Raw genomic sequence first — 12,049 nt, forward strand, 5'->3', positions numbered from 1 at the left:
TGAACCCCCCGTCCACCTACAGCGAAAAAAAAAAAAATTTCAACTTCTTTCCTTTAGGCTTCGGCTTCGTAACGTTCGAGAACGAAGACGTGGTGGAGAAGGTCTGTGAGATTCACTTCCACGAAATCAACAGCAAAATGGTGAGCAGCGCCTCCTGTCTGTGGTCATCGGAGAAACTTTTTTCTTTTCTTTTCTTGGATTTATCGATCTGTCTGTCGTCAAACAGGTAGAGTGCAAAAAGGCTCAGCCCAAGGAGGTGATGTCCCCAACAGGCTCAGCCAGGGGGCGCTCTCGCGTGATGCCCTATGGGATGGATGCCTTCATGCTGGGCATCGGTATGCTGGGTAAGGTGGTATCGATCTAGACAGGAAGGATGTGGCAAAAAAAAAAAAAACTTGACGCCTGACTGGGACGAAGAGGTGCTGCGACCCTAAAGGTCACGAGGTTCCTCATTAGCAGGGAGGGAGGGGGGAGAAAAGGGGGGAGACAGAGAGAGAGGAGGGACAGCTTCAGTCTGGTTTTACAGGTGATGATAATGTTGATTATTCTCGTAAATTCATTAGAAAAAAACCAAAAGTTTGTTTGATGCTGAAGAATCACTTTCTGCTCAGACAAAGAACCGGAAAAAGAAAATGGCGGAAAAAACGGGAGTGAACGTCGGCACCTGCCGTTAGCTGCGGTTCAGTCTGGAAACAAACATTAAAAAAAGACTCCATTTACACATAAAACGACAAAAAAATGTTTATTTTTTTTCTTAAATTAAACTTTTTTCTCTATTATTTATTTATTGAGAATTCTTGATCTAAACGGCGCAAGAAAAGCAACAATACTACCGTTGAACTCGTGCTAACCGGAGTTAGCCGAACAGCAACAGTGTGAGGGAACAGTCTCAATGACTGAAGTATTCGTTTTTCAAAGTCTACTTCACAGCGGCCACGGCTTAACATCTGAAACACTGCTCCCTCCTACTGTTCAGTAAGACGAAATACACCTCACAACAGATGAGATGAACGCCGCGACATGAACCACAAAAACACGCAATAACCGTAGAAGAAAACATTAATCTGAATATATACACATTTGTTTTATATATATATATATATATATAAATATATATATATAAACATATAACATATATATGTGTTGTGTGTCCTGTGGTGACGTTGTTCCCTCAGGTTATCCCAGCTTCCAGACGGCGACCTACACCAGTCGAAGCTACGCTGGTATCACCCCTGGATACACCTACCAGTTCCCCGGTAATTACGACGTCACATTGTCTTACTGTCACCGTAACGGCTGCTTGTAAACATCAGGGAGAGACTTAAAACAGTCGGTACCGTAGTATTGTGCACGGGGCGGTAACAGTTCCCGACCTACAGTAGGTGAGGAAGGTTGTATGTATGTCAGTGACCCACGTGGGCCAACATGCCCTGGCCTGCTTGTTGCTGTCCTTGAACCTGTGTGTGTGAGTTTGTGTCTGTCGACGTGCATGTGTACTGTGTTGCCACACGGTGGCGGCGGCGTGTCTCAACAGCATTCTGATGTTTCTGTTTTAGAGTTCCACTTAGAGAGGACCCCCCTCCTGACTTCACCCCACCCCCCTGAGCTCACAGGTCAGTCGCTTCCTCCTCTGGACTTTACAAGCAGCTTGTGATCACTCTGCTACGCACCAACGTGTCAGCACGCACACGTGTGCACGCGCTACATGTTTGTGTGTCTTCAGTTTCGCATTGTTTTGTTATATCTGAAATCAGTCGCATCAATAATCAGATCAATTAATCAGAGGCACGATAAACACATTTTTGAAAAAAATTGGTTGACAGTGTCATAGCTGTTGTAGCTAAAGTTAGCTCTGGTGTCAGTACCAGGACTGTTGTAGCTAATGTTAGCTCTGGTGTCCGTACCAGGATTGTCGTAGCGAATGTTAGCTCTGGTGTCTGTACCAGGACTGTTGTAGCTAACGTTAGCTCTGGTGTCCGTACCAGGATTGTCGTAGCGAACGTTAGCTCTGGTGTCTGTACCAGGACTGTCGTAGCTAACGTTAGCTCTGGTGTCTGTACCAGGACTGTCGTAGCTAACGTTAGCTCTGGTGTCTGTACCAGGACTGTCGTAGCTAACGTTAGCTCTGGTGTCTGTACCAGGACTGTTGTAGCTAACGTTAGCTCTGGTGTCTGTACCAGGACTGTTGTAGCTAACGTTAGCTCTGGTGTCTGTACCAGGACTGTTGTAGCTAACATTAGCTCTGGTGTCCGTACCATTTTTTTCTATTTTTCCTCCTGCAGCCATTCCTCTCACAGCGTACGGACCAATGGCAGCAGCAGCGGCAGCAGCAGTTGTCATCGGTACAAAAATGAAAACACAGATTTTTTTTTTCTGCTTCTCTAAAGTGAACATGAACATAATCTGAACACTGAAACGTCCAGGTTCTACTCCGTCCCGCTCAGCTGGATTTCTGGGAACCACCAGCCCAGGTCCAATGGCAGATCTGTATGGAACAGCCAGTCAGGAGTCGGCTGTCAGCAGCTACCTGAGTGCTGCAAGCCCCGCCCCCAGCACTGGATTCAGCCACAGTTTGGGGGTGAGAGAAAAAAACTGCTCTGTGTTTACTCTACAATGAAACAAAGTCAGAAAACTGAACTGTGTGCTGCCCCCTACAGGGCCCTTTGATCGCTACGGCCTTCACTAATGGATATCACTGAGTGTCAGTGTCTGGACGTCGGCTGTTGTCCCCCCTTTTCCCCCTCCTTCCCCGGCCTCCAGTGTCAACCTGATTCTCCTGATGACTAACCAAACTAAACTCCGCCTCCTCCAGATGACATCAGAGTAAGTTTTTTTTACCAGGACTGTAAACTTTTATCACAGAAACATCCGGACAAACCGTCGATGCTGACGATTCACTGTACATTTTTCTTTTTCTTTTGTGTTTTTTAATGATTGCATGTCTTTATGTGTTTGCTCCGTGTTCTGTTGGATTTTTTTTTGTTGGAATTTTTCACTGTCTCTCCGAGATGAGAGGATCACCACCTGCAGGTGATGAGCTGTATATTTGTTTAGCTGTCTCATAATAATAGTTCACTTTGAATTTTAACACACACAAAAAAAAGTGATGAATTCCGTTTCTGGAGAACAGGTACGTTTTTAACAAGGACTCGTTTTACTAATAACGTTCGGTCGACTCGTTTAGTCACGAGGAGCCGAACGGGTTTGTGAGATAATGTAAATATGACGTTGTGTCTGGGAGAACTTGACTGTTACTGTCACTCCGACTGTTGCAGGAAGATTCGACTGTTACTGTCAGTCAGAACTCCGACTGTGTCCTGTTGTCTTAAAATGTTGAATTTCTGTAGGACGTAATGTAGTTAGGAGTGGACACCAGCAGAGGGCGACAGTCTTACTTACTACGGATCCTACCCTACCCATAATTCCCAGTGTGCATCAGTCCGTTCTGGTTGGTGACGTGTCGTGGTGTCAAGCTCTCGCCGTCCATCTGACAGGTTAGAATTTTTCCCCGAGCTGGACACAGTCGGGTAGCATGAACCGATGATTGAGCCAACTGTGATGACAGCCAATGGAAAAACAACGAGAGGCTGGGACACAGGAAGTAGAGTCAGAAGACAGCAGGAAGTGAAAGAATATCAGAACAAGGACGGTATGAAGTGGGAGGGAGAGAGGAGACGGGGGAGAGGGGGGAGGAGGAGGAGCAGGGTCTGTGGACTGTTGGATGAAGGTCAGAGGTCAGAGGTGGATGTCTTCATTTGTCTTTAGGCTTTGCCCGATCCTGAAGTCTGTAATGATGATGATAAAGATGATGATCGTCATCGTCAGTCTTTTCAGTTGCACTAGTGTTGTCTGCTCTTCATCACCGACACCGTCACTGTCTGTGATGCACTGCTGACCCCTAGCTGACCTTCCCGCCATGTCGGATCAAATTTTTTTTTTATTTGCCACTGAAGACAAACAAAAAAAACCAACCCTTTTTTGGGTTCAAAATGTTAACTTTAGGCCACCTAGTGGTCTTCAAAAGAAAGGCGCGATAACGACACCATGTGACGTTACCACTAAAATGTCGCTCCATGCTAATAGCGTAGCTCGGATTCTGCGTACAAACACACTGATTTAGCTTCTTCCTGGAAGTGTTTAACTGCTGTCAGAGCTGAAGGCCTGGTACGTCCAGCCAGGTCAAAGGTCACGTCTGGAACACTTGACTTTGTTGGATGTTAAAGAGGAGACGCTGTTGTTTTTTTTTATTCTACTGCCGTTCTGACCGTTTTACTTCATCTTGTTGTTGTAACTGTGATTTTAATGTTTGTGCTTTTATTGTGAAGAGAAAATGAAGGATGGGTCAGTGCGCATGCGCACGTGTGTTACGTACTGTCACCATGAAGGTTGTTCGGGGCCTGGGCTGTTACTTCTTACTGGAGGTTTAGTTAATGGTCACATCTCAATGGCTCCCTCAAGATGTAGGTACCATGTCGTCCTGCAGGGGGCAGGGGCGCTCCAAGCAGCTTACCCTTTGGATCTTGCTGTATGTTTTTTTAACTAGTTAATCTGATTAAATCAACACGACAGAGAAGAGTCCTGTTCACTGAAGGAACTGATTATTAACAAGAGGAATGTTCTAGATCTCTCTAAAGTTCGAACCTAAATCTGTAAAAAGTGACAGCCCTAACTGGCGCCTGATTGAAAATGTGAAGTTTGAATCGGAATTTTATTTTATTTTTTTTAATTTTTATGATGGTACTACATGAACATCTGTGTCAAAGTTTGGACGATTACTGTAAAGCACTCTGGGACAGTGTGTGTGTGTGGGGGGCGGGGTCTTCTTCACGTCCATCACTCACCTGTCACTCAAGGTCACTTTTTGTAGTAGTGTGATGAATATGTTTAGACCAAAACGACCACGTTCGGACGACGATGTTGCACAGTCCATTCTAAACACGAGAAATATGTTTTTTTGTTTTTAAAAATAAATAAATGTTTCCTTTAAGAACGAAGCAATTTTTTTAAAATAAATGTTTCCTTTAAGAACGAAGCACTCCAGTTCCACAAGATGGAGGTTTGACATTTCGATACGTTTGGTATCCACGTTACCACGGAAGTTGATGCTGTTTTCACGTGAAAACAACAATATTGTAAACACTAACTTTTTTTCCGATTGTCTTTTTTTTCCTGTTGAGAAGAAAACTTTTTAAAATTCATAATAAATTATTTAAAACATTCCACTTCTGTGTCCTGTGTCAATGTTTTTCATATTGTATTTTAATTTTTCCTGCTTCCGTTGAAATTCCTAATGTCTTCCACATTTTCAGTAACAAACGTCAACTCTATTTTCTTCTCGAATGTTCAACTGGACCGAAGTGAACTGAACATTTTATTCATTTATTCAAACTTTGTTTGAGTAGAGTTTTTTCGTGGTGACGAAGGCAACAATAATGGAGTCCGGTTCGCAACAAATGACTCGAAAATAAACTGAACGGTACCAAAAGACGAACAACTTTCAACGTAAATGACGATTTTATTTATAATTATTAGAAACAAGTGGTTAAACACTTTCTTTTTTTAATCAGTATGACTAATTTAAATCTAAATTAAAAAACTCAAACCAGTTTGCCGGCGGCGGAATAGGAGAGGAGAGAATATTTTCCCAGGATGACCAGGACCTTTAACCAATCAACCAACGAAGACTACCTGTATCGACCAATCAGAGGGAAGGAGGGCGGGTCATATGGTCCTGGTGTTGTTAACGGAAACAGCAGACGGACAAACTCGATATTTCGATTTCTCGGACGGAGACACGACCAACAGGAGGGAGAGTGAATTAAAAAACAAAACAAAAAAACATTTTATAATCGAATACAAACTACATTTCGAACAAAACCACATTCTGAAACCGAAAAACAAACCAACCGTGGCTTATAAAAAAGCGGACCTGGACAAACGTGCGCGAAGTCGGTGGTGTCGAGGCGGAAGAGGTTTGTTGTTTGATTTTACACACGTGCACGAGCACGTACACGGTTGTTGTTATTTTTTTTTTGTTCCCCAAAAGGACAAAAACGTCGGTCATTTTTTTTAAGAGACACCTGGCGGACTAACAGTCAACTATAGTTTTGAATGGAGACGCGGGGAAACGTCGGAGTCTTCTGTTGTTTCAGTCGGAGTTTCAACAGTGACCGTTTAGTCCAAGAAGAAACGACGACGAACGATCGAAGATACGGAAACAAATGACCAGGACTCTAGAGGGCAGTGTTTGAACGACGAGTCTGCAGCAGACCGGACTGGTCCAAACAGAACCAGGTGAGCGGCTTTATTCAGTCTTTCTCATTGTCCCCCCCCCCCCCCCCCCCCTAGCTTTATTCAGTCTTTCTCATTGTTTTTCCCTCCCTGGTTAGTCTTCTAGTGACAAGCGGTACCGGGGGTTCTCAAACTGTGGTCTGCATACCTCAGGTGGTACATATTCTCCCTTATTTAACCATTGGATCTCATACTATCAATCGAGTAGAGAGTATGGTTTATTTACTAATAATTTTTTTTTCTGTGTGATTTTTACCAGGATGGGGAACAGCAGCAGTGACAGGACCAGCGGGGGGCAGCCTGGAGGCAAAGAAGCCCGCTCTAACATCCTGATCGACAGCAGTGAGGACGCAGATCTGTTCCAGAGGGAGGACTCAAAGGTGTCTGCTCCGTTATTTAAACTTGTTTATGGAAAATGTTGTTACGCAGATGTTGAAATGTGTCATTTTATTAGGTTAGTATCAATGAAATAATTTTGTTTTTGTTTTAAATTTGGGGAATGTAGCGGCGCATCGTTAATCGGTTAAAAATCACTAAAAATGTGTTACAATTCGCATCGGTTGAAGTAAAAAATCAGGGCATAAGGAGTAGACTGAGTTACTGGTCATACCATGAGACTACACACTCCAATACAGTAGGTGAGAGAACGTCGGCTGTGTAAAATGTTGAAGTGAAACAGCGACCCCAACTGTTCTGTCCAGGCTCTGCAGGAGATCCAGGAGTTCCTGGCCTGGCAGCAGGACCTGGAGAGCGACAGCAAGAGTCCAACGCAGGCCCGCCCGACCGTCTTCAGATGGACGGGGGCGCTAAAGAAGTCTTTGTGTCTTTGTGTTCCCCACAGGAACCAGTGTCACCCCTGTGTTTACACTCCCTCAGGCCGTGATGACGTCTAAAACTAGGACCGTCAACAACGTCATCCAGGTGAGGAGAACGGACTTTGAAGTGTTCGATGCCCTCAAGGTGGACTCGCAGGACTCGGCTGACCTCTCAGGTAGGAGCGCCCTCTACTGGTTATTCAAGAAATGACCATTAGAACCACTGTTAGATAGTTGTACTGGTTAAGGTGTGTTGGAAGTGTGGTGGAGGAGTGGTTTGGACCCTGGCCTTACATTAGGATGATCACAGTTTAATTCCCTTGAACTTTCTGTGAGAATGGGTCTGGGTCACACACTGAAATATCGCAACATTTTCTTTCACGATATCGTCTCTATATATTGGCATGGCTATAGTATTGCAATATATCACAATATATATATTGTGTACAGTAAATACAGTAAAACGGTTTTAACTAGGGATGTCTGATATTATCGCCCCGATATTAGCATAATTATGTAATATTTGGCCAAATTTGCTGGAATCGCTTGTAGGGCCCTAAGACGTTTACGACGGTTTTTGGATGCAAACAGCGGCATATATCGGTATCGGTTGATATCGGATATAAGTGTTTGAATAATTCTGGACATCCCTACTTATTAACGTCTAACGACTAAAGCGCTAACTTGTCGTGTCCTGTCATTGGTGCCGCTCAGACCTGTCCAGTTCTCCTCCGGGCCCCTACCAACAGGACGGGTACGTGGTCAAATCGGAGGACAAACTCAAACACCCCCCCATCCTGCCCCCGCACCTGCTGCAGGTGCTGCTCAACAAGGACACGGGTATCTCTGTAAGTACACACCCGGACTCCGGGTCCGATCCACCATGGAACCAGTTCAAACCAGTTACACGCTCTAACATCCTGCTGCTCCGTTAGTGTGACCCCACGCTGCTCCCGGAGCCCAACCACATAATGTTGAACCACCTGTACGCCCTGTCCATCAAGGTAACGCACTGTCCGTCACCACGGTCATCCGTCGGCCTAACTTGATAAATATGTCCGAACGTTTTTCTCAGGATGGCGTGATAGTTCTCAGCGCGACGCACAGATACAAGAAGAAGTACGTGACCACGCTGCTGTACAAACCCATCTGACGCCCCAGTGACCTTTGACCTGTGGAGCTTTCTGAGGAGACAACTGAACCTAAAGTGAAGCTAACGAATCGTCTTATTTTTTTGTTTTAATCTTAAACGTAATTGAAGCTGTCGTCGTTTTAAAATTCCCGTATCTTTCCGTTGCTGCACTCGTACGGTTTAGACCAATGAGCTGTGAGAAAATCGTCAGGTGATCTGTGTAACAATATCCATTTTCACCTAATTTCATTTCATTTGCCGCAAATGATTCGTTTTCGCCCGTCTGTGCCCCAGTGACAGGCAGAACAATTCAATTCTCTCTTCCACTAGGGGGCAGCAGAAGGCTGTTTAAAAACTTGAATTTAAAAATAGAGACTTGGAAGTGGTGTTCCTTTCTTTAATTTCTGTGAGTATATCAGCTCTGTGTTCAACTAAACAGGACTTTGCAATAAAGATGATTTCAAGTGTACGTATTTGAGTATGACTTTCTCAAACCAGGCGTTAGCAGCAACATAAACGGTACCTTCAACTTTGGTTACGGAAGAAGATGGACATTATAGATGTATTGATGTATTGCGACAAATGTTTGAGATTCAAACTGGTTTATTGGTCAGTACAGGGACGGCCATTGACCGCAGTGGACGTCTGGGTCCAGGTTCTTGTTCTCCAGGTTGTACGTGTTCCGGGCGACGCAGTGAGCCGCCACACAGTCGCACTCGCACACAGCAGCCTGGCACTGGTCGTTGGTCGCTGTAGGAACGAGAGGAGACCGACGTGATGCAGATGGTACTAGGAGGGGGGGTGACCCTCCCACACCTTGGCCCCAGTGTCCCTACATAAGGCACAACATTGGAGTAATGTTCTGTCTGTGCGCTCTAGCTAACGGTGCGTTCAAGTTGCACATGAATGTCGGAATTTCCAGCGTTAAATGTCATTCTTTCTTATTTAGACATAAAAAAAATCCAAGTACACGACACCCATATAAAAACATAAATACTTAATATATATAAAACTACGGGCATATATATGTGTGCATGTGTATATATGTGTGTTATTATATTATATTATAGAGTGGTTTTGCTGACAGTCTGCCCCCTGCAGGTTGTTGTCACTCGGATACATTTTTTAAATGTTTTTAAACGAACTGCAAAAAAATAATAAACGTCACAATCTTGATTTTGTTCTCGGTGATGCAACACCGCCCCCTAATGGTACTTGATCAAATCTGATTCCTTTTGAGATCGAAGAGTCCCTTAGTAAACCAGAAAACTCAGAACTTCAGAGGTCAGAGTTCAGAGTAAACCCAGGCCACTCAGTCCTGAATCAGGAAAAAAAACTGGCGGAAGTAGGAATTAGCATAAATCAATAAAAAAAGAATGTGAGTTCCTCAGTCTTACCTGAACACGCCACCTGCCGGTTGGAGCAGGTAAAGTCATAATCGATGACGTAAGGAAGGTCGGCGACCCCCGAGCACCCGGGTATCTTCCTGCTGGCTTCGTAGCAGTGGTCGTGGAGTTTACAGCACCTGTGGAGAAAGTCACCGTCTGTGAGGGACCGACCTCTGACCCCCAGAGTCCCCCGCGGAGACACCTACTTGTCTAAGTCGTCCTGAGGAGTCCCCTGTCCACCGAAGCCACACCAGCAGCCGTAGTTGTTGTACATCAGTGGGTTGACGCCCGGCTGGGCGCACACGATCATCGTCCCAAAGTGCCACATGGCTTTGGGCGGCAGGGCGCCACCTGCCAGGCAAGCTAGGGGGAGACGGAGAAGAAGAGTGAGAGGTCAGAGGTCACACACGTGTCACGGTGACGATGTTCTGTCAGTGCGGTGGATCAGTGGCACCTGTGAGCAGCAGCAGCAGCAGCAGCAGAGGCTTCGTCAGAGGCATGACTTCAGGCAGAGAAACCCACTGAAGCCCACTGCTGGGCTGCAGCCCACTCTTATAGCAGTGACGTGGGACAAAAGTGGAGATAATAGGGAAAAGAAAGCTGCTGTAACCAACGGACCCGGAACATCACGTACGCCGCCCGACCGCCACGCCACGCCATGACATCACTGCGTTTTCATTGAGCTCCTAGTGACACTTGTTAGACTGGAGACTTTTTTTTTTTTTTAAACCTTGTTGGTACTTTCTAACAGTTTTACTGAGTGACTGTACTGCAGTACACACAGCCTGAGAAGTTTCCACTTAAACCACGTGTGGCAGCGACGAGCTTCGGTCACGTGACCGCAGTGATAAGAAGAACAAACTCGCACACTGCTTACACAACGTTGCTGCAGTAAAACACACAGCTGTTGGTTGTATGAATGTGGACCAAAAAAGAACGTACTTCCTCCGTCTTCTTCTGGTACCGATTTACTCAGAACTGACTCCCGAGCCTGTTCAGTTTAACACGGCAACAATAAACTAACAGGAATTGAAGAAAGACACTCCTTTAACAGATGTTAGTTTCTCTATCTTTTTTATTTTTTTAGCCATCTGGTGCCACCTAGTGGGATAGAATTAAGTGTCACATGGAGCAAAAGCAAATTATTTTCAGTGAATGAAATAATAATATGAGATGAAACTTGATTATTTCCCAGGGTGCACCTGGAAAAATGGCTTTCATGTTTGTGCAGTTCCCGGTCCTACCACTGAAGGCAGTGGATGCGATTTGGTCAGTCCTTTTAGAGCGTACTTCCGGTAGCTAAGTAAGGCAGAAGTGATAATGACGGCTCTCGGACGCATGGCTAGCTCCTTGCTGAGGTCTTCTACCACTCAGACCCGGCGTCGAATTTCCGCCTCTGCGAGTCATGACGACCAAAGTAATTATAAAAAACCCTCGAAAACTCAGACGCTATTTGTTTTCTTCGTATCTTCGTTTAACAGTTAATTATTTAACAGTGACCTTGCGGCGCTAGTGTTAGCTCTGTTAGCACTAGCGGTAGCGTCACCTAACCTATGGAATACGCTGCTGTGACTTTTTCAGCACTTGTACGCTCGTGTTTCGGCCTATAACTCCAACCAGTCGCGTATAAATGTTTGAATTAAATCGGTATAAGTCGTGTTAATGTATAAAGTATATAGAACAAACAATATGAGCTGTTTTTGTGAACCGTAAGCAGAACAACATGGCAACATAGCGGCTAATACAGTCACTTAAGGTCGCGGTGAAATGCAGTTGTACTTTTTTTATTTTGCCACAGAATATGATGATATACATTTAACAAATGTAATTTTTGAATTATATATTTATATAGTCTGAAAACAACAGAACGTTGTAGCCGTTTGTTTTCTCTGCTAAACTCTACTAAAAACCTGGCGAACGTCTTCAGTTGCTTTGCTAATTTAGCTACAGCTTCGTAGACATTGACTTTGACTAAACGCGAGTTTTTAGCTGAAAATGTTCACATAATATTTGAGTCTGGTCCAGTGACGGACAGCTGACCTGTTTTGTCCACTTATGGTTTTTGCTACTACGTCACAACTGAACCAGTGTTGTTCCTCCAGTGACCTTTTATTTCCGTTATCACTGTTGTTTTTTTTCACGACAAATTCTAAAATTCTACAAATAATTTAACTTTATTTACATAATTTTAACTTAATTTTTCCCACATTAAATTAAGCAGCATTATCTATAACCATTATTATTAATTATAATATAATAATATATATACTTTAAAAAATCTGCTTTATTGATTTAATAATATGTTTTGCATTTCTATTTTTTTTCTTTCTTGCAGCTAACAAATGGAAGATGCTCAGTTACTTCGTTGCCCTCCCTGGTGTGGCAGTGTGCATGCTCAACGTGTACCTGAAGCACCAGGAGCA

At 44.3% G+C, this 12,049-nt stretch overlaps 3 protein-coding genes across 7 annotated transcripts in view; 2 read left to right on the top strand and 1 right to left on the bottom strand.

Annotated features, from left to right (window-relative positions):
* LOC103396929 (RNA-binding protein Musashi homolog 1) overlaps positions 1–4,950 on the top strand; it is a 33,051-nt gene extending 28,101 nt beyond the window's left edge. For 3 of the 5 annotated variants that reach the window (XM_025052683.1, XM_017042755.2, XM_025052684.1), the window contains exons 10-16: positions 58–140; positions 227–344; positions 1,176–1,256; positions 1,557–1,613; positions 2,283–2,342; positions 2,424–2,578; positions 2,658–2,699. In XM_025052683.1, coding sequence (XP_024908451.1) covers positions 58–140; positions 227–344; positions 1,176–1,256; positions 1,557–1,613; positions 2,283–2,342; positions 2,424–2,578; positions 2,658–2,699 — 596 coding nt within the window. Of the gene's footprint in view, positions 1–57; positions 141–226; positions 345–1,175; positions 1,257–1,556; positions 1,614–2,282; positions 2,343–2,423; positions 2,579–2,657 lie in introns of all 5 variants that reach the window. The other 2 variants (XM_017042753.2, XM_025052682.1) reach the window with 2 other exon arrangements.
* A 790-nt stretch (positions 4,951–5,740) lies between these two features.
* On the top strand, positions 5,741–8,707 carry LOC103396932 (5'-AMP-activated protein kinase subunit beta-1-like). The gene is given in 7 exon segments (XM_025052685.1): positions 5,741–6,294; positions 6,551–6,671; positions 6,993–7,106; positions 7,108–7,282; positions 7,821–7,954; positions 8,042–8,110; positions 8,182–8,707. Coding segments are annotated over 6 exon segments (690 nt in total). The 5' UTR covers positions 5,741–6,294; position 6,551; the 3' UTR covers positions 8,260–8,707.
* Positions 8,703–10,278, bottom strand: LOC103396933 (phospholipase A2-like). The gene is made up of 4 exons (XM_008335177.3): positions 10,081–10,278; positions 9,833–9,989; positions 9,636–9,763; positions 8,703–8,988 (listed from the first exon to the last, which is right to left on the bottom strand). Exons 1-4 carry the CDS (start codon positions 10,124–10,126, stop codon positions 8,849–8,851), a joined length of 471 nt encoding a protein of 156 aa, XP_008333399.2. The 5' UTR covers positions 10,127–10,278; the 3' UTR covers positions 8,703–8,848.
* Between the last annotated feature and the right edge of the window lie 1,771 nt (positions 10,279–12,049).

The sequence above is a fragment of the Cynoglossus semilaevis genome, chromosome W (genome assembly GCF_000523025.1).
Source record: "Cynoglossus semilaevis isolate Cse_v1.0 chromosome W, Cse_v1.0, whole genome shotgun sequence".
NCBI lineage: Eukaryota > Metazoa > Chordata > Actinopteri > Pleuronectiformes > Cynoglossidae > Cynoglossus > Cynoglossus semilaevis.

What these genes read in the sequence shown, in the direction of transcription:
- LOC103396933 (XM_008335177.3), bottom strand. Translation starts at nt 10,126, where the DNA reads ATGCCTCTGACGAAGCCTCTGCTGCTGCTGCTGCTGCTGCTCACAG. An exon ending in GCTGCTGCTGCTGCTCACAG is followed by an intron (nt 9,990 to 10,080) that starts GTGCCACTGATC and finishes GTCTCCCCCTAG; the next exon opens with CTTGCCTGGCAGGTGGCGCC. An exon ending in CCTCAGGACGACTTAGACAA is followed by an intron (nt 9,764 to 9,832) that starts GTAGGTGTCTCC and finishes CTTTCTCCACAG; the next exon opens with GTGCTGTAAACTCCACGACC.